The sequence below is a fragment of the Dreissena polymorpha genome, chromosome 10, assembly GCF_020536995.1.
Source record: "Dreissena polymorpha isolate Duluth1 chromosome 10, UMN_Dpol_1.0, whole genome shotgun sequence".
Lineage (NCBI taxonomy): Eukaryota > Metazoa > Mollusca > Bivalvia > Myida > Dreissenidae > Dreissena > Dreissena polymorpha.
Genome location: NC_068364.1, coordinates 27,548,146 through 27,571,927, shown reverse-complemented (window position 1 = coordinate 27,571,927; position 23,782 = coordinate 27,548,146). Strand labels below are relative to the sequence as shown.

The 23,782-nt window shown below is 34.5% G+C and overlaps 1 protein-coding gene across 1 annotated transcript in view; it reads right to left on the bottom strand.

Moving 5' to 3' along the window:
- Positions 1-23,390, bottom strand: part of LOC127849000 (inversin-like) — a 166,473-nt gene extending 143,083 nt beyond the window's left edge. Inside the window, exons 1-10 of the mRNA XM_052381726.1 lie at positions 23,180-23,390; positions 21,745-21,813; positions 20,225-20,345; positions 18,815-18,987; positions 17,749-17,922; positions 14,379-14,444; positions 13,314-13,415; positions 10,353-10,428; positions 9,155-9,261; positions 7,047-7,212 (exon numbers count right to left, since the gene is read on the bottom strand). Coding sequence (XP_052237686.1) covers positions 7,047-7,212; positions 9,155-9,261; positions 10,353-10,428; positions 13,314-13,415; positions 14,379-14,444; positions 17,749-17,922; positions 18,815-18,987; positions 20,225-20,345; positions 21,745-21,813; positions 23,180-23,182 — 1,057 coding nt within the window. The 5' untranslated portion in view covers positions 23,183-23,390. The remainder of the gene's footprint in view (positions 1-7,046; positions 7,213-9,154; positions 9,262-10,352; positions 10,429-13,313; positions 13,416-14,378; positions 14,445-17,748; positions 17,923-18,814; positions 18,988-20,224; positions 20,346-21,744; positions 21,814-23,179) is intronic.
- Positions 23,391-23,782: the final 392 nt, after the last annotated feature.

Below are 23,782 nucleotides of genomic sequence, written 5' to 3'. Positions count from 1 at the left end.
AATACATAGAGGATATTTGTTCATGTCAGTGTAATATCGTTTGTAATTTCACGAGCCACTCATGAAAATATTATTTTTCAATGATCACGAGTGAAATAACAAACGATCTTACACTGACATAAACACATTTTCTGTTTCTTTAATGCCCATTTTCAAGAAAGTAATTAACAGCTGTTACCCTTTCTCGGAGTTTCTCCCGTGGCGTGCATCAATACGTTTCAAAACACAAAATGATGTCATTAGTTTGACAAAATGACGTCCTTATACAACCGAAATTCTCCAGTTAAACTCTATTACAATGTTAATAAACGGTGAAAAGCATAAAATAAGAAGACAATTTGTGGGATTCAGTGGAATGTCGATTTTAATTCACTTGTGATCATAGAAAATATACTTAAATTTAGTTATGATAATCTAAAAGTAGAAAGAGGATTTCCGAAAAAAAATTCTTTTCACCGGTGAAAAGAACCGTTTGTTTATTTTCACTGCTGTTATTTCACTGCAGAAATGTCATATTTTATCATTAGGTATAAAAGCTAAGTTAATATTTTTTTATTTAGACATTCCCTGTATGCCATGTCTAGAAATGTATGTGAATTAAATTTATTTTAATGATATTAAATTTCATGGATAAGTTAAATCAGGGCTATTCGTTGGATCTTAGAAACTGTGTTGTTTTTTAAGTCTGATAATTATATAAGACTTTGGGAATAAAAACTTGGTTAAACATTTTATTTTGTGACTGAACGGAAACTACACAAATTTATTTCTGTTGAATCATATTGATTTTATAGTAGATTCTGCATTTCTTTTTCTTTTCACTATTGGTAACCTGGTTTTTTTTTCTAGCAAATTATTAAATTACAAAAAAAAGCATTAATCATACAGTAACACTTTGTGAGATGTGTGTGATAAAATTAATCAATAAAATTTATTTTAATTTGTGATTGAACGGCAACTACACAAATGTCGGTTGAATCATATTGGTTTCACAGTAGACATGACATTCCTTCTTTTTTCTATTTGTAACCTGAGCTTTTCATTGTTGTTTTTGTAATTTAAATTTTCAATAAAAGGTGTTAACTTATAATTTTATCAACTATTGATGAAACAATTTTATCAATTTCAATAACAACCATATCTATTGTTATATTTTGTATGATAGTCGAGTAAAAATTTCAGTTCGTGTCAATGTAAGTTTAATCATGTGTACATGTTTGGTAAATTTATTATAACTGCATGTAGTTACACTAACTAACACACATTATTAAGTATTGTTTCCTTCCATGCTTTGGTGAAATTCTTCAAATCTTAAAGCACAAACACGTCAAATAGAAACAAGTCAACATAAAGAGAAAACAAAACACTGGAACACAACTTTAATAATAATTATTATTATATAGTATCTGTTCTTTACCATTATTAATACAGTTTAAATAAGATTTTTAATTGTCTTTTAAATGTATATTTCAATATCGTGATGTTACTCTGTTTTGCAGTAATGATCTGTGCTGTGAGTCCCACAGGGGACAAGTTGTCATCACAAACACCTCCGATAAAAAGCTCCTCACCCTGGCCAGGGATGGTTCTGTCCTGGCCACCTTCACTGACCCTGCACTAAAAGGCCCCTATGTACACGTGACACCTGCAGGCCAGGTGCTGGTACGTGGAGCCGGCTCACACAATATCATACAGGTGGACGATGAGGGCAGAAAGAAGCTGGCTAGTCTTGCTACAAAGGAGGATGGAGTGGTGTCCCCAGTGTCAGTCTGCTACAACAGACACACTTTGTCCATCCTTGTGGGACTTTATTACAACAACAGTATCCTGGTGTTCAAAGTGCAATAGCATAACTCTACATGTATCCTGATTGATGATTCAGATTATTTATTGCCATGGAATTATGTTGTGCATTAAAATATGTTTGTGTTATAATACTACAACAATGCTAGTATTATTACAGATGCATTTATTTTGTAAACAAATACTGTCATAAATTGAAAGAATATAAAGACTTTACGGGATCATAAGAACTATTATAGAATATATAATATTGTTGCATGTATTACAATTGTTTTATATTTCTCTTTTACTTAACAAGGTGTCTAGAACTGATAAACAAATTTTAGTTTAAAATATAATGTCTGTAATTTACATAACATAAATAATATTTTGAATCTATATATAGGCAGTCATTTCTTTTTACATAAATTAAAAAATTATTTAAGATAACTGAAAAAAAAATCCTTGAATTTGAAGCATTAAAGTACTTTGTTGTTTTTTTTTCATCTCATTTGTTTAAGTACATTCACTTCAATTTATTCTGAAAATAGTTAGACTTCTGAGGGGTTTTCTTCTACAAAATTGATTGCTAAAATGAGTCAACTGAAAACAACAACAATAATACTTAGAATGAAGATTGTATTTTATACCTGTTTCTTACTCAGTTAAAGCAATTAGTAATGACACTATTATCATTTGTGCATTTTCTTATACACTAACGCTTTATGCAGACATCAATGAGTAAACTAATACTAAATGTCTTGAATAATTGTGTATATAAATTATGATAATGTCAACTTTTTTCTATACGTGCTTATATGAAAACACCATATTTTGCCAACCAGTTGGCAGAGTCTAAACTTTGCGCGTGATGTCAATCATCTACTCATACATTCCATACTGGCCGCTCAAAGAGTAAACGATCATGTTAGAATATTCCTTGAGAACTAGACCTATTACAGATCCGTGATAATGCAGTCAAATTAAATTTAAAAACATGGTTATAATAAAATGTTAATGTTCTAGTAAATATATAAGGCATTTTTCTTGACAAACAAGAAATTTACAACTTGCGTATCACAACGTCATTAAATGATATGAGTTCTTGTGCGTGTTCCCAGTTTTGGCATTTCTGCTGTGCTCTATAAAATTTATCAGCTTTTTGCAAAGAACGCTGTAAAATAAAGAAAACTTATCACTAAATATAAGAAAATGACTGCAATCTATACATTTATAATTTATTGCTTTGTCAACTTGCTATCATAACATTAACTTCATATAATTATATATATACAGTTCTTTAAATTTTGCCTATTTAAAAAATAAAATGGGAAACTGTGTTTTATTTTTTATAAATCTACATGCTATGGAAAATATACTCATAGTATTTAAACAATATTTCTAGAATGTTCTTCTTCATACATTGAATACCTAAGGACAATGTTCTAATCAGTTCCTATATCTTTTTTGTAAAGGTGCGTCTGATCTCCCCCTTTTTGTAAAATAATGGAATAAACCATGCAGCATACTTGATTTGGTAGCAATGACAAAAAGAATATGAATATAAATAGCGTTTTTGGGATAGTTTTTCAAAACTATACAGTTTAACCAAACAATTCATAGCCATTATCAAAGGGCCATTTTTGTTTTTTTGTGAACATTGTCATTTAAGTTATAATGTTCCATTCATCATTTTTGTCCTTCATTGAGAACTGCAGTGTGTATTCCCTATTCTCTAAATGTATTTCTCTCCTCTGTCGTTGGATTTTCCCCCATAATTGCCATTATATTTAACAATTAACAAGATGCGTTTGTAAAACACAATGTCCCCCCAATATGACGTTTGACCTTGAAGGATGACCTTGACCTTGACCCTTCACCACTCAAAAAGTGCAGCTCCATGAGATACACATGCATTTCAAATATAACATTGCTAGCTTCAATATTGCAGAAGTGACATTACATGAGCAATTTTGACCCATATATTTGACCTTGAAGGATGACCTTGACCTTGACCTTTCACCACTAAAAATGTGCAGCTCCATGAGATACACATGCATGCCAAATATCAAGTTGCTATCTTCAATATTGCAAAAGTATTCATAAAATAAGCGATTTGGGCCACATATATTTGACCTCTGACCTTGAAGGACGACCTTGGCCTTTCACCACTCAAATTGTGCAGCTCAATGAGATACACAGGCATGCCAAATATCAAGTTGCTATCTTCAATATTTCAAAAGTATTCATAAAATAAGCGATTTGGGCCATATATATTTGACCTCTGACCTTGAAGGATGACCTTGACCTTGACTTTTCACCACTCAAAATGTGCGGCTTTATGAGATTCACATGCATGCCAAATATCAAGTTGCTATCTTCAATATTGCAAAAGTATTCATAAAATGAGCGATTTTGGCCACATATATGTGACATCTGACCTTGAAGGATGACCTTGACCTTGACCTTTCACCACTCAAAATGTGCAGCTCCATGAGATACACATGCATGCCAAATATCAAGTTGCTATATTGAATATAGCAAAAGTTATTGCAAAATGTTAAAGTTGGCGCAAACAGACCAACCAACCAACCAACAGACCAACCAACAGACAAGGCAAAAACAATATGTCCCCCACTTCTATAGTGGGGGACATAAAAACAACTACATTTGTAAATATCTAATGATTTTAACACTCATAATGACTTGACTTTTGGTTCAAGAATGTAGTCAGACATATAGGATTATACGTTGCTACGCATACATGTTTCATAGGTAATTATTCCAAGATTGCTTAAAATGGAGAAAAAAATTCAAATCTCTGAACAATGAGAAATCAAATCGAATTCGAGACGGACATATTTTTAATAATAGGGCTTAATAAAATGCTTGTGTCTGTCAACAATGGAGAATACTTCTTAGATACAAACAATATTTATAATAAATTTAAACAGTGAATGAATGTCTGATAAAGTTAGTGTTTGTTAATTGGAGTTCAGCCTTCTCTCAAAGAAAAAACATTTAAAATGATTAGTGCTGCAACCATACGCTCAAAACCGTATTGCAATATATTGTCAGTTCGAATACCCGTATAGCAATATATTGCACTAAATTGCTTACTTGTTAGTGCTGCAACAATATGCCAAAAACCGTATTGCAATATATTGTCAGTTCAAAAACCTGTATTGCAATATATCGCAATATATTGCTAACTTGTACCAAAATTATATCTTGCCAATTACCCGATAATCCCGTAATTTACAGTTTTAAAGCAAATGCTGGTAAATATTTACTATAAATAAGCTCAAGAATAACAAGAAACACAAACATTCGGAAATTTTCTTAAGTATCAAATACATTTTGGCATTTGTTGCTATTTAAAGATGTGATGAAATAATGTCCAACCGGGGCGTTTTTTTCCACTGAACACGCGTAATTTACCTGACGTGATGTTCCCATTTTTATACAACACAAAATACACCCATACTTTCCATGCGACGTTCTACATGACTTTATAATTTTCGCGCGCTTTTTATTGAGACAACGGATAAAGCACTTTTTATTTGACTCTAGAATTTTTTATTGTCGCGTTAGCATTAAAATTTGGAAACGTGTTTCCGAAATTTGGATTACAAATTCAATAATGCTCAATTCAGAATCAAACGAATCATTAACAACTGTGCGCAATTAATTCAACGATAATCTGTTCAAAAGCATCGAACGAATGCTCCCATGTAACAATGCTACTCCGTATAATACACTTTTTAGAATGCTATTTTTACGTAAAAAATAATTTACACTGCTTTGTTTTGTTTACCTTGTTATCATTATTTCAGATGGCTTTTCTGGACGAAATGTGAATGAATTTTTGTAAAATTTTCGTACTGGTATGATGAAAATCATATCGCAATACAATATGCGGATTGCGTATTGCGATATATACCGATATACCGGTATATTGTTGCAGCACTATTACTTGTACCAGAATTATAACTCACCAGATAATCACCAAAAACAACTAAATTACATGAACATAACTTTTGTATTGTATGTTTTTTGTGTTGTTAAACAACACTTTTTCCCTTGAAATTGTCTATAAAGTCAAACTCGGTGTTCGTTTCGTCTGCCATTTTGAGAACTATTATAAAAGTCGACAAGAAGAATAATAACCCGAAAGAGAATTGTGGATGTTTAAAAGCTGGTCATGTAACTTATCAGAATGCTGTTACGTAAAAAAAAATTGATCATTATTCCTTCTGTCTATAATAACATCATCAATTTACATTTTTTATTATGTTATTAATTGTGTTTTTTTTTCCAATTTCCATAAACTTCATCTGAAATTTTACAGTATGACATGTAAAAGCAGATCGTATCGCAATACAATATGCGGATTGCGTATTGCGCTATATACTAATATATTGTAGCAGCTCTAAAAATGATTATCATTGTAAATGGGTAAGACAAACATGGTTTCATTTATATGTAAGTTTATCTGTGCATAACCAGATTCATATTCATATTCTGCTGTATTATGTGTGTCACTCTGTACTGTAGTAGCATGTAAGTGAAATTGATGATTTTAAAATGTATAAATATTAAAATAAAATTAGTACATTGAACACTAACACTTGAAGTGTGAATGTTGTTCATAGTTGTTGATATTTTCCCCCAAACAGCCAACAAGGTGCTCAAATACAACCCCAAATCCGTGATATTCTGCTATTTTTCCCCCCCCAAAAAGGTGAGGCTTTACCCCTCCAAGTACAAAAAAACAACAACAACCTGGACCACGAGAGCACTTAACAGCCAACTAACAGACCAACAAAGAGTTGTTTAAAGTAAAACAAGCACACTCCTATACACCCCCGTAAACTGTGTTTGTGGGGGTATAAAAAAGGGATAAAGCAAGATTTTTTTTCAATTTCTACCATTCTGATTAATAAGTTTGCAACTCAAATTAGAATTATATTTACCAAAACTGCTGTCAGATTTGACATGTCTGTCTAAAATCTGTCTACAATCCTTATGAGTAATTTTACAAATTGTCATGGTCACATGAAATATCAATGCCACATTTATTTGTTGTCCCATGCAGTCAGCACAAGCTAATCTTGGACAAAACTTTACGCATCAAGCCCAATTTTCACAGAGCCATTTTTATTTTATTCTGGTCTTATAGATAGATCAGTCCGCGCAACATGTGAACATTCAAGGACAAACATGAAATTTTAAGGTCATCATAAGAAATGTCAGTGGCATACCTGTGCCGCCGTTCTTGTCGACCTGCTGTATGTCCACGTTGTGTTTGAGGAAGGTCTCCAACACTTGGTCCGCCCCCTTGCCCGCTGCCCACATGAACGCCGTCCTGCCCTCCACGTCTGCTTCGTCTGTCACATTGGCGCGAGACAGAAACACTTCAACCGTCTCCTGAATGGAATTTAATTGATGTGTTTTTATGTGCGTACAAAAATGATGTTTCCAAGCATGGCTTCTTGCTCCTAATTTTCTGCAAATAAAATAATGTATGATCTTACCTTTACAACGGCATCTTTCCTGATCTCAAAAAATGTAAAATCCCTTCAGTAGATTTAGAGTTTTAAAATAACAGCGAACGATTTGCAATTTAAGGCTAGATTAAAGGTTTTGCCCATGACAGGACACTTCCACTGTCTCCTGATTAAGTAAACTAGGCTAAATGAATGTGCATTAAGTGTCGTCCAAGGTTAGCCTGTGCAGTCTGCACAGGCTTATTAGGGACAACACTTTTCACCTAGACAGTATTTGTGTTCAGAAGAGACATGAACACTTCCACAGTCTCCTGAATGGGATACCCTTGTTGAATTAACTTAAGCTTTTAACTCAGCTATGATACGCTTGCTCACTTAACTAAAGAGTTCCCACATGCTTATCAGGGATAGGATTATTATCGTAACTAAAACTGTTACAGTGTTTTTTTGGTCAAATTTGGGGCCGTTATTTGGCCCCATTTCCAATCTCAAATAGAATTCTTTCCTAAATGACTGCCAACAATTCCCAATTAAAGGTGAAGAAAATGTGCTTTTGGAACAAAATACACGAAACTTTCCTTCATTTTGGTAATTTGTCGGACAGCCATTGGCACTTTTTACCTTCCATTGGGAAAGTTCCTTTCAGGGGAACTTTATAAAGAAGGTACAAATTGCTGGATATGCTTGTTAACTTAACAGTGCCCCAGATAAGCAGCGTATCTGCATCTTTCACCCTATTAAAATGTTTGAAAACGCAAAGAAATACAATATCATGCGTAATGAAAACGCAACCAATTTGACTTTAACGCAAATTCGTCAAATTAAATGCGTACAATACAATAGCTTCGATCAAAAATGCTTTGCTCATTTTCGGTATTTTCTCTTTATGATGCGAAATTAAAATGTCTAAGAGAGGTTGAAAGACGTCCATGATAGTCGCGCCAAAATATCAGTCCATAAGTTTGACATTTACAAAGATGTCAGTTAACAACAGGTTTTTTTAATTTGAAAGTTTATATTTATATATGGACTGTTTCAAGGATTAAATACTCTATGAAACATCAGTTTATTTAAGTTAATTATATTAGTTTACAGTTTTATTGAATCAATACAAGGGTGCAGCTTCAACTGAAGTAAAGCAGCGATGATTTTAAGGTTTGCATTCTTATAACTAATTTCACCCGATTTCGAGAATGAAATCACTCTATTTTTCAAAATCAATGGGTGAAAACCCTATTTTCCAAATAATTATCTGGGGCACTGACTTAACTAAAGCTGTTAGTCACATTCAAAGGAATCTGATTAAGCATATATGGATCATTAGAGAAGAACAAAGTGTCTTGCACATCTGCACTTACACATGTAATAATGAGGACATTTTTGAAGTTTCAATTTTATTGCTTGACAAATGGGAGAGTAGTTTATTTCACAAAACAATAATAGAGCTGTACTCTGCGAAAACGGTGTTAAACGCATGTGAGTAAAGTGTCATCCCAGATTAGCCAGTGCAGTCTGCACAGGCTTATCAGGGAGAACACTGTCCACCTACACTGAATTTTAGTTGAGAAGGGACTTCCCTTAATCAAAAAGAAAACATAAAATGTGAATGATTTGTCCCTGATTAGCTTGTGTGCACTGTACAGGCTAATCTGGGACAACACTTTACACACATGAATTAAGCCCAGTTTTCCCAGAGCAACGTTTATTTGCATACACTAGCCAAGTGGGTAATCTCAAAACATCAGTGTAATAAATTCATATTTACATTTTTTATAAAAAATACATAATAATAATTATGTATTACCATTTGTAAATTAACTTCATGTTTAAAGAAAACTCTGATTTATAAGAGACCCACTCACGTCAAAGTTGTTTTGCGCTGCGTAGTGTAAAGGTGTGGCCCCGTTCTGGTCTGAACTTGAGAACTCCGCCTTGTTGTCCAGCAGCAGTGATACGATCTTTGAATGACCTGATAACGGATTTCAAGACTATTTTGAAAGTAAAAAAACTCTAGGACAACTGGGCTTTATGTAGGTGCATAAAGTATTTTATCCTATTACCAGATGAAAATCGATAGTATAACAACGATTGTATAAACTTAAGCTTTATACTATCGATATTTTTAGACCATGGTTTTCCGATCTCTATTTAAAGAACACTATATGGTTCAATGTGACGTCATAGCAAGCGATGACGTTGAAGTGAACACTTCGGAGATAACTTGGGAAACAAGCACTGTTTCTTTGAATATTAAGTATTTTTACTCTTTTTGAACGATAAACAACCACAAAATAATAGGATAAATAGAATATTATGTGAGTGTCGGATAGAGATCAAGTTTATCATGCTCGGCTCAAAACTTTGTAGCGCTCAGCAAGCATCGCGCTTCATCTTTCTCAGCCTCGCATGATAAACTTGATCTCTATCCGACACTCACATAATATTCTCTATGTCTCAGATTAACCTATGCAGTTATGGAATTAACTTAGCAAACATCCTGTTAATGCAAAAAGTGTCTCGTCCCTGATAAGCATGTGGGGTCTGCACGGACTAATCTGGAACAACACTTAACGCATATGCATTGAGCCCCATTAACCCATAGCTAGGCAAGAGGTAAAATAGTTGGTTTTACAATCTCAAACAGTGTTAGTTTGTTTTTCTTTGTGGGGCTTATTGGGGTTTTTAATTGCAAAGAATGAAAATGAGATTTGTTGTGCGAAAACCAGGCTTATTTGGGAGTTCACTTTCAATTGGATTTTCCTTTAAAAGAGACTTCCTTTAAACAAAAATTACAATTAAAGTGAAAAAAGTATTGTCCTTTGCAGACTGCAAAGGCTAATCTGGGAGAATCCTTTACGCACATGAAAACCCTAGCAGTACTACACACATTATCAGGGGTGTGATTTAGCTGAAGTCTGAGGGGAGGAAAATTCTGTATACTGTCTTTGACTAGGCGAATCACATGCATAACGCAAACCTTAAAACAGACATTTAAATAGAAACCATCTTAAACTATAACCAAACAAATTCACCGAACACAAACAAGGGGCAGTAACTCACCAAGTACAGCAGCCCAGTGTAGAGGGGTCCTGAACATGTTGTCCAGGGCAGAAACATTGCAGTTGTCAACAGCGACCTGAAAGCAATTTGTGTACCAATTGATGTAATCACAAAGTTGCCAGCTGATTTCCCTTTCGCTGAAAAGTTACCCCTTCTCCTGTGATGTGCCTCAATACAGTTCAAATCACAAAATGACGTCATTAGTGTGACGAAATGACGTCATTATACCAGCGAAATTCTCCAGTTAAACTCTTTTAAAATCTAAATAAACGGTGAAAAAGCATAAAATAAAAAGAAAATATGTTGGATTCGGTGGAATGTAGATTTTAATTCACTCGTGATCATAGAAAAAATATGCATAATTATTTATGATAATCTAAAAATAGAAAAGGGAGTTCAGAAAATGTGTTCTTCTCACTGGTGAAAAGAACAATGTATTTATTTTCACTGCTTTTATTTTACTATAGAACTGTCATATTTTATCATGAGGTATAAAAGAAAAGATGTTATTCTGACTGGATAATTTGATCACATGACCTGTTGTTTTTTATCTTCATACGAACCCACAACAACAAAAAAATTCAAAAAGTTGCCAAATAACATCAATATTTTTCTAAAATTGCATAGATGTTGCTTATAATTTGTCATTGGTGATCATATCACATTAATTTTTATTTATTATTATTAGTCTATTATATTTGAAATTACCAAGCTGACTGTAACAAATTAACTCATAATAAATTGAAGTTATTTGTATAAATATGCAAAATTGTCACTCTGAGAAAACAGGGCTTAATGCATGTGGGTAAAGTGCCATCCCATAATAGCCTGTGCAGTCCGCACAGGCTTATCATGGGACGACACTTTCTGATTTTATGGAATTTTGTGTTTTTTAAGTCCAGGCAGAAAGTGTTGTCCCTGATTAGCCTGTGCAGACTGAGCACACTAATCTGGGATGAAACTTTACACAATGTGCTTAATACATGTAGTTTTATTTTAAAGCCATTCTACTTGATAATACTCATAACAGAAATGTGTGTTGTTTTTTTTAAATATATTTATATGACACGTCGACTTTAGCCTTAAATCATTAGTTTTATTTTATTTTACCCTATTTGGAATTTAACAAAGTCTGACTCTTTTGAAATTGTGTCACAGACATATTTGCATATTAAAAACCAAATTGGAGGAACTTAAGTTTCAATGACTAAACATAACCCAACCAAATAATGCCATTTTTTATTTTTACATCGTGTAAATAAGCAGAAAACACTGTTTCCTCTGACTTACAAATACCATCTTTTAACAACTTTCAATGAAAGTTAACAAAATGAGCCACAGTTACCAAAATGAACCACAGTTACCAACAACAGCTCCGCAATCGGAAAACAAGTGACCCCAATTTCAATAGGGGTCATCTACTGTCTAAGGCCCTGTTAAGGTAGCACACCCGTAATGGGCACCTTTCCAAATATAATCTTATTTACTATTTTCTTAATCAGCATCGTTTCACTGAACTACATGCACATTTTTAGGTAGGCTTTCCATGCTTTTTAAAAACCTATACTGATTTTTTCAAAACCACCCCCACGTTCGGCTTTTTCCAGTTTATTTGCACCCCTGGGGTATATGAAGTTCCATTATTCATCCATATTTCCAAACATGGGCATGCAGTTGGTGTGTACAGATGCAGTAAAGGTGTTTAAAGTTTAATCACGATGAAATAAGTATTCTTTTACAGACATTTATTTTTTATAACTTGTTATCTATGGAAGAGCGCCATGCATGAAATGTAAGTGGTTTCAGCCAAGTAGAAATTGGGTTGGTTAAAAACAAAGTGTCATAAAATTCAAAATAGTACCATTTAAGTAATATTCTGAACTTAGTTTTCATAGATACACTATATACAGAAAAATACCAAGAAATAGACAGATTTACCATTTACGTATTGAAATAAAAATAAACATGCAACATGCATGATTCGTATTTTCAGCAGTAAATCACCCAATTTAGCCATAATGTTGTTTTAATTTTAAAAATTGAAAAATGTGCATAAAAATTGCAACATATTTAACTATAAACATAGCTTATATGCTATTTTAAATCAAATTATGTTATAAAAGAAATAAAACGCGTCACAAAAAGTATGCGATGTTGGAAGGATTTGAACCTGCGCGGAAAGATTTCAAAAGATTTCTAGTCTATCACCTTAACCACTCGGCCACAACAAATTGAATATCCATAAGTACACAGGTAAAAAGGCTGTTCTATCTTATAAGAAATCGCAGGAAATCATTACGGGTGCGCTACCTCAAGTATCAAGCCAATAGTTCAATTCTTTGATAAGTTATTGACTGGAAACCAACTGGTCTACCTATAGACAAGACAGACGACAGACTGACCGACGACAGACAGACCGACAGACATCCAGCACAGCAATGTAACCCCTCTTCTTTGAAGGGCGGAATAAAAATGAGCAACAATTTCCAAAATGAGCTACTGTCACCAAAAATACGCCACAGTTACCAAAATGAGCCACAGCTCCAAAATCAGGCACAGATACCAAAATGAGCCACTTTAACAAAAATGAGCCAGAGTTTCCAAAATAACCCACAGTTCCAAAATGAGCCACATATACCAAAATGAGCTACAGTAACAAAAAATGAGCCACAGTTACCAAAAATGAGCAACAGTTAACAAAATAACCCAGTTACCAAAATGAGCCACAGTTACCAAAACAAGCAACAGTAACCAAAAATTAGCCACATTTACCAAAATAACCCACAGTTACCTATATGAGCCAAGATACAAAATGAGCCACAGTAACCAAAAATTAGAAACAGTTACCAAAATTAGCCACAGCTACCAAAATGTGCCACAGTTACCAAAATGAGCCAATGTTACAAAAAATAAGCCACAGTAACCAAAATGAGCTACAGTTACGAAATAAATAACAGTTACCAAAATAAGCCTGACGCAGTTGACAGCCTCTGCATCTCGACTACTGGCTGCCCAGTGGAGTGGCGTTTTTCCCTCAATGTCGGGGATGCCTATGTTCGAGTCCTGAGATGAAAATGAGAAAACCCTGAGCTTTTATCAGAGTATAAAAAATTAAAATTGTTAAACATGTATACATTTTTTGACCACACATACATATTGGAAAAATGGTTAGAACGTAAGTTCTGCAACATTATCAAGAGTGTTTTACAGATCTTGCCGTATATTACAGATGGATAACACTCCTATTGTTGAAAAAACATAATTCATACATTGTAGGAACATAATTCATACATTGATTATAAAAAAACATTAGCCTGTCCTCTGTTCAAAATCCTAAATATCCTAAACATCATGTACATGTAATTTGAAGGAAATTGCTTAACCAAGTATTTTAATCAAAATTTTCATTAAAATTGGACGTGCCCTTAACATGACTGCGTATACAACAAACCATTGTTCGGGTATATTGTTTATCTTTCATGTTCAATAACTATATTTTCTGATAAGCCAAAAAGAAGTATAAATTCTACCATCTTTTAATTAACTTTACCTAATATTCTCACATTATCAACTGTACAAGATTAAACCAATCCTATAGGCTACACAATTATAAACCCTTTACTATTCAGATACGCACTTTGACGCATTTGCAGTCCCTTAGAATATATAAATGGGCCGTGCTCTGTTAAAAAAGGTTTAATGCATGTGCATAAAGTGTCGTCACAGATTGCTGACTGCACAAGCTTATCTAGGCAGACACTTTACGCACATGCATTAAACCCCCTTTTCACAGAGTGCTGTTCAATTTACTTTAAGATCTTTCTGACAAGATTTACATTTTAACGCTTTCAGGTGCAGCCATCAGATATTTATGAGCAGCAAACAGCATCATAACTGAACAGACTGCCAGTTACTCGCAGGCTGTTCTGGTTTTATGCTGGTTGCACAAATCAAATTTCACTTTGCTTCTAAGCAGGAAAGGGTTAAAAACGTGTTGACAAAGGAAGACTAGTGTTTTTCACAAACCTGCTTGATCAGCATGTTCACGTGTTCTAAATTCCCATAGGATGCAGCCCAGTGTAATGCTGTCCTCTGAAAAAATACAAACAAAATGCAACTGAGCCATTCTTTTTAATTGTATATTGAAAGGTACAATCTACGCTAGAGCCAGATAGAAGATGTTATGTCCAGTGCTCAAGCTAGGAAATGAAAAGGGCAGGGTGCTATTTTGTCCAAAGGAAACTGTTATGCACAAGGTCATATTATCCATATGGCATATTTTCAATACCACATAAGTTATATATTTCAATCAAAATCAGCCTTGTTCTGGAAAAACAGTGCTTAATGCATGGGAGTAGTGTCACACAGACTTATCATGGATGGCATTTTATGCTTACACTGAATTTTCTTTAATAACATTCAGTGTTGTTTTTTATGGCAATTTCGGGGCCCCACTCCCCTCAAAAAAGAGTATAGAGTTTTACCCCATTTTGTAAAAAAAAATCCCCTCCAGAAGTAAAAAAAAAAAAAAAAAATTTTTTTTTTTTTTGAAAGAATTGTTTCATAATCATGACAAATATATCACACACTTATTTCATAAATAACTAACAATGTATATAACTAAACTTTATATGATTTTTAATTATTATAAAGTGTTATATTAAATTAGTTTAGTTTTTTCCAAATCAGTGGACTTTTCACATGAATTGCATTTTTCTCCCAAAATGGCCAGGAAAAGCCTGATGTATCTATATTGTGTTAATATTTGTTGATAAAAACATGCCAATTTGGTCCATTTTATTGATAAAAAATGCTCAAATTCGCCATTTAATCTATTTAAAAAAACTCAATCCAACTCAAAATGGCTAAGAAAACTGAGACTGTGCATGAAGGCTGAACTGTCTGAAACTAATGTTGAAAAAATCATTGATATATATTTCAGAAAAAGGACAGACATTCTGCTGTGAATATTATATTCATACAAACATGTGTATTCATATAATAAATATCATTACATATAAAAGAGTGAATTTTTAATTTTCCCCTTTTCCTAAAAAACGACGCATTTTATCGCCTTTGGACGGGCCCCGCCACCATTCCCCTATAAGTGAAAACAAGGGACAAAATTGTCACAAAACCAGGTTTTCATTGTGAAAAAAATCTGATAAAGGGAGAAAACTCAAACTGAACTTTTGAAATGAACAAACTAAATTAACCCCCTTTGTAAGTTTTTTTTTAAAATCTATTTTTAGTCGTGGCGACCTTGACATTGGAGATATTGACGTGATTCTTTCGTGCGACACACCGTCCCATGATGGTGATCAAATGTGCCAAATGATTTTAAAATCTCACAATGAATGACATAGTTATGGCCAGGACAAGCTCATTTATGGCCATTTTTGACATTTGAACTCAAAGTGTGACCTTGACCTTGGAGATATCGACGTAATTATTTCGCGTGACACACCGTCCAATGATGGTGAACAAATGTGCCAAATGATTTTAAAATCTGACAATGAACGACATAGTTATGGCCCGGACAAGCTTGTTCCGCCCGCCCGCCAGCCCGCCTGCATTCGCCAATCTAATAACCAGTTTTTTCCTTCGGAAAACCTGGTTAAAAAACACTGAACATACTTTCTTCAAATAAAGCAAGAGATTTGTTTGTCAGACATACAATGCCCCCTAATGCGCTGCTTTGATTTAAATTTTGTTTAACTTTGACCTTAAAGGATGACCTTGACCTTTCACCACTCAAAATGTGCAGCTCCATGAGATACACATGCATGCCAAATATCAAGTTGCTAGGTTCAATATTGCAAAAGTTATGAAGAAGGTTAAAGTTTTGGTCAAAGTTTTGGGACACACGGACACATACAATGACAGACAGGCCAAAAACAATATCCCCCCAATTTTTCGATCCGGGGGCATAAAAATCCATGAAAGCAAAAAGTGCAATCATTGATTATAAGCCTGTGTGACCTTGTGCAACACGTAACGCACATGCATTAAGCCCCGTTTTATCAGAATGAGGCTCCAATAAAACATAGGCCTTCTTTTTCATCTAATATTGAAGCATACAACATTTATCAGAGTCACAGAAAAGATGTACAATTATTTATTTTTTTCAATAAATGTTGAATACTTGGAGTCAAATGACTCTGTGCATGAAAATCGCAGGGGTCAGAATTAAGGGTGTCACGTTTACAGATTTTTCTAAACGTTTAAACGAAATGAAATTAATGAAACGTTACCGTTTAAATGGTATCCCTAAGTCCGTTTAAAAAGAATCAGTACCATCGCATTTCCAAACCGAAAATAGTATTTAAAATTATTTCCGGAAGTAATATTCAGTGCATATCCCATTCCCGCAATGACGTCATATTAAAACCATAAAATATTATAAAACAGACCATCCGAATCACAACATGTGTATTTGTCATTCTATAAAAACAATTTAAAGAACGTCGAAAATAATGTAAAATCAATGAAAAATACTGTTTCCGAAAACGACACTCCATTACAAATGCACGTAGTATGCATATGAAAAACAATGCGCATATCGTTTGACCGCAGATAATGAAAAACCAGTTAACTAGCAAAAAACGTAAACAATATATAATTTGGTTAAAATATTGCTTTTCAACATGCTACCGCAGTGTTTGACTTGGCTAATCAATCAATTAAAATATTTTAAGATGGCGACATATGCACTGTTTGTAAGATTTTCGGAAAGTAGCGAAGATTTTCCGTAAGTTTCCGTTCATGTCTGTGCCATCCGCTAACCAATCAGAAATAAATTTTTGCCGAATTAGGTAGCCTGGATTTACCGCAAGTACCCCGATTTCGCAGTTTGTCATCGATATACTTCGTAAGGCTAGTCGGCTACGTTATTTGCACCCCAATATTTATTATATTGATATTGACTGTCGTTAAAAAATTTACTGTTTTGGTATACGTTTTTCAGCAAAACACGAAACGCGACCGTTTAAATGTGACACCCTTAGTCAGAATAAGATTCCATGGGTCAAATGTTTGATATAAATAGTTAATGTTTAGCATACTAGTTAATTTTCTACAAATGTATTTTAGTATACATTTTAGTGAAATACTATGCAATTTTACACAATTTGTATCATAATATACATGTAATATCTTATTGATTTAGCTTTCCAATAGCATTTGCACATAAATGATGCAGAGAAAGTCAGTAGCAGGAGTCTTAATTGTGTAAATTACAAAATGCTTGCACAAATCAGAATTTTGCAAAGTTATCATGGACAACAAATTACCCTAAACTATTTGTAAACAAACACAGGATAAGAAATCATGTTTCCTTGTAAAACTTTAACTGAAATTTTACATTATTGTTAACTAAGACAATCTAATGCAGTACCTTGTTTCTATCCTGATCATCAATCTCCCCCGGTGACAGCTGCCGTAGCAACAGAGTCATGCACTTGGGTGACTTGTGCCTTGTACACAGGTGTACAGCGGTCTGGCCTTCGTTATCCTTCATATGGCAGTCAGCACCCTTCGATAGCAACAGCTTAATCAGGCGAACATTACCCTGTAACAAAAAGCAGCTTTATTAAACAACCATTACCCTGTAACAACTAATATGACTCATCGTCAAATATGGCTCAGTCAAATACGGCTCGGGGTCAAATATAGCTCAGGGTCAAATATACCCAGGGTCAAAAATGGCTCAAGGTCAAATATGACAGCTGTTGTAGCAACAAAGTCATAAACTTTGGTGACTTGTGTCTCAGAATCAGAAGATGGTTAATAATCAAAAATGGCTCATGGTCAAATATGGCTCAGGGTGAAAAGGAAAGCTCAAGATCAAATATGGCTCATGGTCAAATATTGCTCGGTGTAAAATATTACTCAGAGTTAAATATGGCTCAGGGTCAAATATAGCACAGGTTCAAATAAAGCTCAGGGCCAAATATGGATCAGGGTAAAATATTGCTCAGGGGTCAAATACTTTCAAATCATAACTATTTGTGGGACATAATTTTTTTATAAATTCATGGGTTGACCTTTGGATGAATTTAACACAACCATATAAGAAAACCACAACACGCAATCCTTTTTTGTTGTTTCTGAACTGAGATTCAAAACAAGTTTATCTGTCCCCAAAAGTCATATTAGATAACAGTAAGCCAAACTGTGTGTTGACCAGGACAGAGCTGTCCTTCTTCCCTTATTCTTTATTTTAGTCTGCGCCCAGTCCTCAGCAGTATAGCTCAAAATCAAATATGGCTCAGGGTAAAATATGGCTCAGGGTCAAATATAGCTCAGTTTCTAATAAGGCTAAAATATGGCTCAGGGTCAATTATAGCTCAGGGTCAAACATAGCTCATGGTCAAATATAGCTCAGTGGCAAATAAAGCTCAGGGGCAAATACAGGTCAGGGGAAAATATAGGTAAAGGGCAAATAGAGTTCAGGGTCAAACCTTGTGTGCTGCCCAGTGAAGGGCGGTCCTTCCCCCTTTGTCCTTCATGTTGGTCTGCGCCCCAGCCTTCAGCAGTAGTTCAGCACACTCCAGTCGGTCAGCCAGCACACAAAACATCAGGGGTGTGCGGCCGAACTGGTCCCCGGCGTCCAGTAGGCCAGTTCCAATGTTGGCTAAATGAAACACACCAGAAATCAGCAAAATGTTTTTGCCCGATTCAGAAAAGTAGTAGTACATCGCCATTACAGAAACCACGAACAAACTGACATATAGAAAAATGGCGTTGCGCAATCTTCAGCATGGAAAATAAATGGTCTTATAAATTGCTAGGTATTTAATTGCAAAAACACATCTAAATATTATTGAACATGCCTTTTTGCTGAAATGTTTAGTTTCAGTGCTCATGTATTTGGTCACTTGCTGATTATGTGCTTTTGGAACGAAACTGATGCTACTTTTTTGGGTAAATTTGAATTTTTTGCCTTTTGATGAGATAATACTATGTCTTTACTTGCGACAGCCTTATCCCTACAATACTGAAATAAAGCTATATTTATACCATAGATGTTAATTTTGAGGCACTTATGATGGTGGGTGAAAAGAAAAGCTTCATAAATGCATTATAAATAGCCTATGCATGCTTGTACAATATTTGAGTTTTTCTTCAAGTAGTGACTCTAACAGACATACTGTACTTTACCGTGTATTACACGAAGTTTTAATATTTTGATTATAATAACTGTTATCCCTTCAGCAATACTGATCAATTTTTCAGTGACATGATCAATTGATTTCGCAATAATCAAATGGTTGTCAATTTGAAATCTGATTTACCCGGTACCAGTTTACTTTATTAGAAAACTTATTTCCTCCATTTTGGCATTACAAAAGTGGTTGTGCATTACATGGTTGAACCTAATACTTAGTAAAGAACATCACTTTGTATCGAAAAAGCGCTAAAATTATACACAACCAAAACTTCATAACATAAAGTGTTCGTATTTATATAGTGTCATACCTTACAATAAGCACTAGTAAATTTTGACTGGCATGTATGGATTGTAAAAACCTACAGCATACAATTAAACCTTGTGCTGGGGAAACATTAAAAAGGCTCAATGCATGTGCGTAAAGTGTTGTTAAAGATTGGCCTGTGCAGTTTGCAATTACAGAAAAAAACTGTCCATTTGTGTAACAATCTTCATCTTAAGATTAATCACTTCTAATTGAAAATCCAGTTAAGTGCTGTCTCTGACAAGCCTGAGCAGACTGCAAAAGTTAAACTGGGACAACACTTTAAGCACATGCAATTATCCCAGTATTTCCCGAAACAAGGCCGGATTGTCTCATTTTTGACCATCCTCATGGTCTAGTGGTAACGGCTTTCAAACAAACATTTTAATAATTTACCCGTTATGACTCTTGCAAGCCAGGCCTTGTCCCCGTTCACAGCAGCCGCATGTATCTGTGTGACGCCCTCAAGCTTCTGTGACTGGGACTGGTCGAAAGGCCCCTCCCTTGGGCTGGCAACCTAAACAACAAGCAAATTCGTTGAATTGATATCCCCCGCCAATATGCTTCTGGACACAAAAGTGTTATATTTGACACTCAAAAAAGCATTATTTCAAGATACAAAGGGCAATAACTCCTTTATTATCCAATGGTGTACAATGCCATTTGGCGTGCATCATCCTCTTATCCATATATATACTCATACCAAGTTTCAATGAAATCACTTCCAAGATATAGCTCCAGACACAAAAATGCATTTTTCCAAGATACAAAGGGCAATAACTCTGTTATTAACACATGGTGTAGAACGCCATTAGGCCTGCATCATCCTCTTATCCATATATATACTCATACTAAGTTTCATTGAAATCCGCCAAAGCACTTCTAAGATATGGCTCCAGACACAAATGTGCCAGACGGACTGATTAAGACCGAAGGAACGACGGACAACGCAAAAACAAAATCCCTCCGCCTATGACGAGGGATAATTAATGGAATAGTCCCAAAATGAGAAATATGGACTTAAGCATGTGTCTAAAGTATACAGACTTTACATTTGAATAATTTCATAAAGCAGAGCAGCCTTTATACACATCATTCTTAAGTATTGTTAACAAATATATGAGCCAAGCTAAGAGAAAACCTAGCTTAATGCATGTGGGTGAAGTATCGACCCAAAAAGCCTGAGCAGTCCGCACAGACTAATCAAGGCAACAATTTCTGCTGAGACTGGATTTTTGTTAAGAAAAGATTTCCTTTAAACAAATACAAAAAAGCGGATAGTTCTGTCCCTGATTAGCATGTGCGGTATGCACGTAATAATCTGGGAGGACACTTTGCGCATGTGCAGTTACCCACATTTTCCCAGATTGACACTAAACTGAGCACGGTGCTGCTAAGAAAGCAGGGAAAAAATCTCCTTTTTTTATCAGTGCACAAACTTCTATTCCTAATGAATGCTTTATTGAATAGATTACTGCTTAACCACGCAATATAAATGTATTTAAAATACATTTCATATAAATCTTTGACAGGAATGATTGCTTGAATAAAAAAAAACTTAGTCTACAGCAAGAGTTACAGAAAAGGGCTGCATTTCCCCGCTATAAAAATCTAGATCATTATTTTGCTCAGTGTTCTATAATATGTATTTTTCACGACGGATATGTTTACTTTTTAATTATTATTCTTATTCATTAAAGTCAAGAGCCTAATGGGATTATAAGTTGCATAATTGAAAAACTTCCAGTGAGTTAAGCTGAAATATTAATTAATCAAAGTATGAAATAAGTAAAAATATTAAGTAAACAGTACTTCCAGTAAATTTCCAGTGAGTTAAGCTGAATAATTGAATAATCCAAGTAATAAATAATTTTAAATATCAAGTCAACAACATGAAATGTTTATTAGTTTATTACCGGTGTATCATCAGACACTGTTGATTCCATAGCTGGTGAACTAACACCTGGGAAGTCCCTGGTACTGCTCTAAAAGAAGAAAGAACATTGACATTCAAAACCGTGACAGTGCCATTTCAGGTTACATTCATTTATCATAAATCCAGACTCTTCAAAATGACTGATGCCAAGCACTAATTTGAGAATATTGTCATTTTACAGTCCATGTGATTGTCTGATTTTCAGTCTGGCTGTCTAACATAACTTCACAATGTTGACAAATAAATTTGGCAAAGCATCATACTAGAATGCCAGAATTTTTCAGGTCCAAATTGGGACATTCCATTAAAAAAGTCGGGACATTTGACCAATAGCAGGACACCTAAAACAATCAATCATGCCACCTTAACTGTAGTCAGAAATCAATATATGTCTTACACAATCTCATACTTTCTGCCCAATAATGACGAATTATGTGTAAACAAAATTTGTAAACAAAAACGCTCTCTATTTTCCGGAAGTAAACACACATGTGCACTGTGCGAATGACGTGAAATCTGGGGCATGCCCCTATTTAACATCCATTCTGGACAGAGGCAAATGTAAATCGTGTAATGCGATGTGCGCGCATTGAGCACTGTTTTTATTCAACCAATCATCAATTAAGTCTAAATTTAGATTGATGCAAAATGTACATACTATTTTCTGAAAATCAGTAGAAAACTGAAGTAAATTTATGTGAAACACCAATGTGTATCCGTCAGCAAGCAATTTGTTTTTCATACAGAATTGGTGTTTTGACTTGTATTTTAGCCTCAAGTGGTATAATATACAGAATACTGTGTAATAGTACCTTTAGACTTGATATGCGCAATTAAATACAAAAGCAGCCTGCTTTTAATTCACTATGATGCATCTATCGCTAGCAATAAGCGACCCCTATCATAAAAACACCATGGTGTGAATGCCCGATAAGATCAATAATTTGCTGATAAAGTGTCAAAAACAACACTTGTGCAATAGACTAGTAGATATGGTTTGTTTACAATGGGCAATAAAGGGATTAATTTTAACCCAGATGGAGCTTGTATAGCAAATTGTAATTTGTCTTGTGAACTTATAGAAAGTACGTAGTTTTTTTACAAATGTCTGGACAAACTCAGTCACATCGGGACGCTCGGACAAACACCCAAAAAGCAGGACTGTCCTGTCAAGATACGGACTTCTGGCATGTATGAATTTATATTATCACTGCTTTGAATGCATCAAGTCTCATTAAAGTACCAAAATGCAGGATTTGCTGACTTGTTGTTACACAATATCATAAACAGTGAATCAATTCGAAAGACAAGTACAATTTTAACTAAAAGATGGGCCTCTCTCTGCGGAGTGTCAGGTTCTTAAAAATCAAAATCAATTTGGTGTATATTTAACTTTAACAAAAAAACGCACTCACCATTTTCTTTATACAGAATACGAGTTGAATCTAGATGGATACGTCAAAGAAACCACTTCTGGCTTTCTTTAGACGGAGTAAATAATAGTGAATTATAAGCCACAAATATAAGCACTATTGTTTTGAATGAAACAATGGCGTAAACATTGTTTTCTATCAATTCTTATCTGGGAATTGTTTTGGCAACTTTTCAATCCGCCATATTGAAGACGTAACCAAGGCCTCTGTAAGAGGTACGCTTTGATTGGTCGATTGAAATACCCGAGATTGCTTTTGAGGAATGCTATTGGACAATGAACGGAATTCGCAGGAAATAAACAATAATAGCGGAAAGAAAAAGAAATAGAGAAAATATTCATTTTATCCCACGCAAAGGCAGAGGGATATACATTTGGCATGGTCCGTCCGTCAGTCCGTCTGTCCATATATCACAAACTTTCCAGGGCTCTATCTCAGAAATTATATTTGGTATCAACATGAATCTTCATGTGTGTATTAATATCAATGATGAGAAATGCCATGCACAAGAAACATAACCCAACACCCTCTTTATAAGAGTTATTGCCCTTCGTTGTTTTTATGATATAACTTTTATGGCTATAT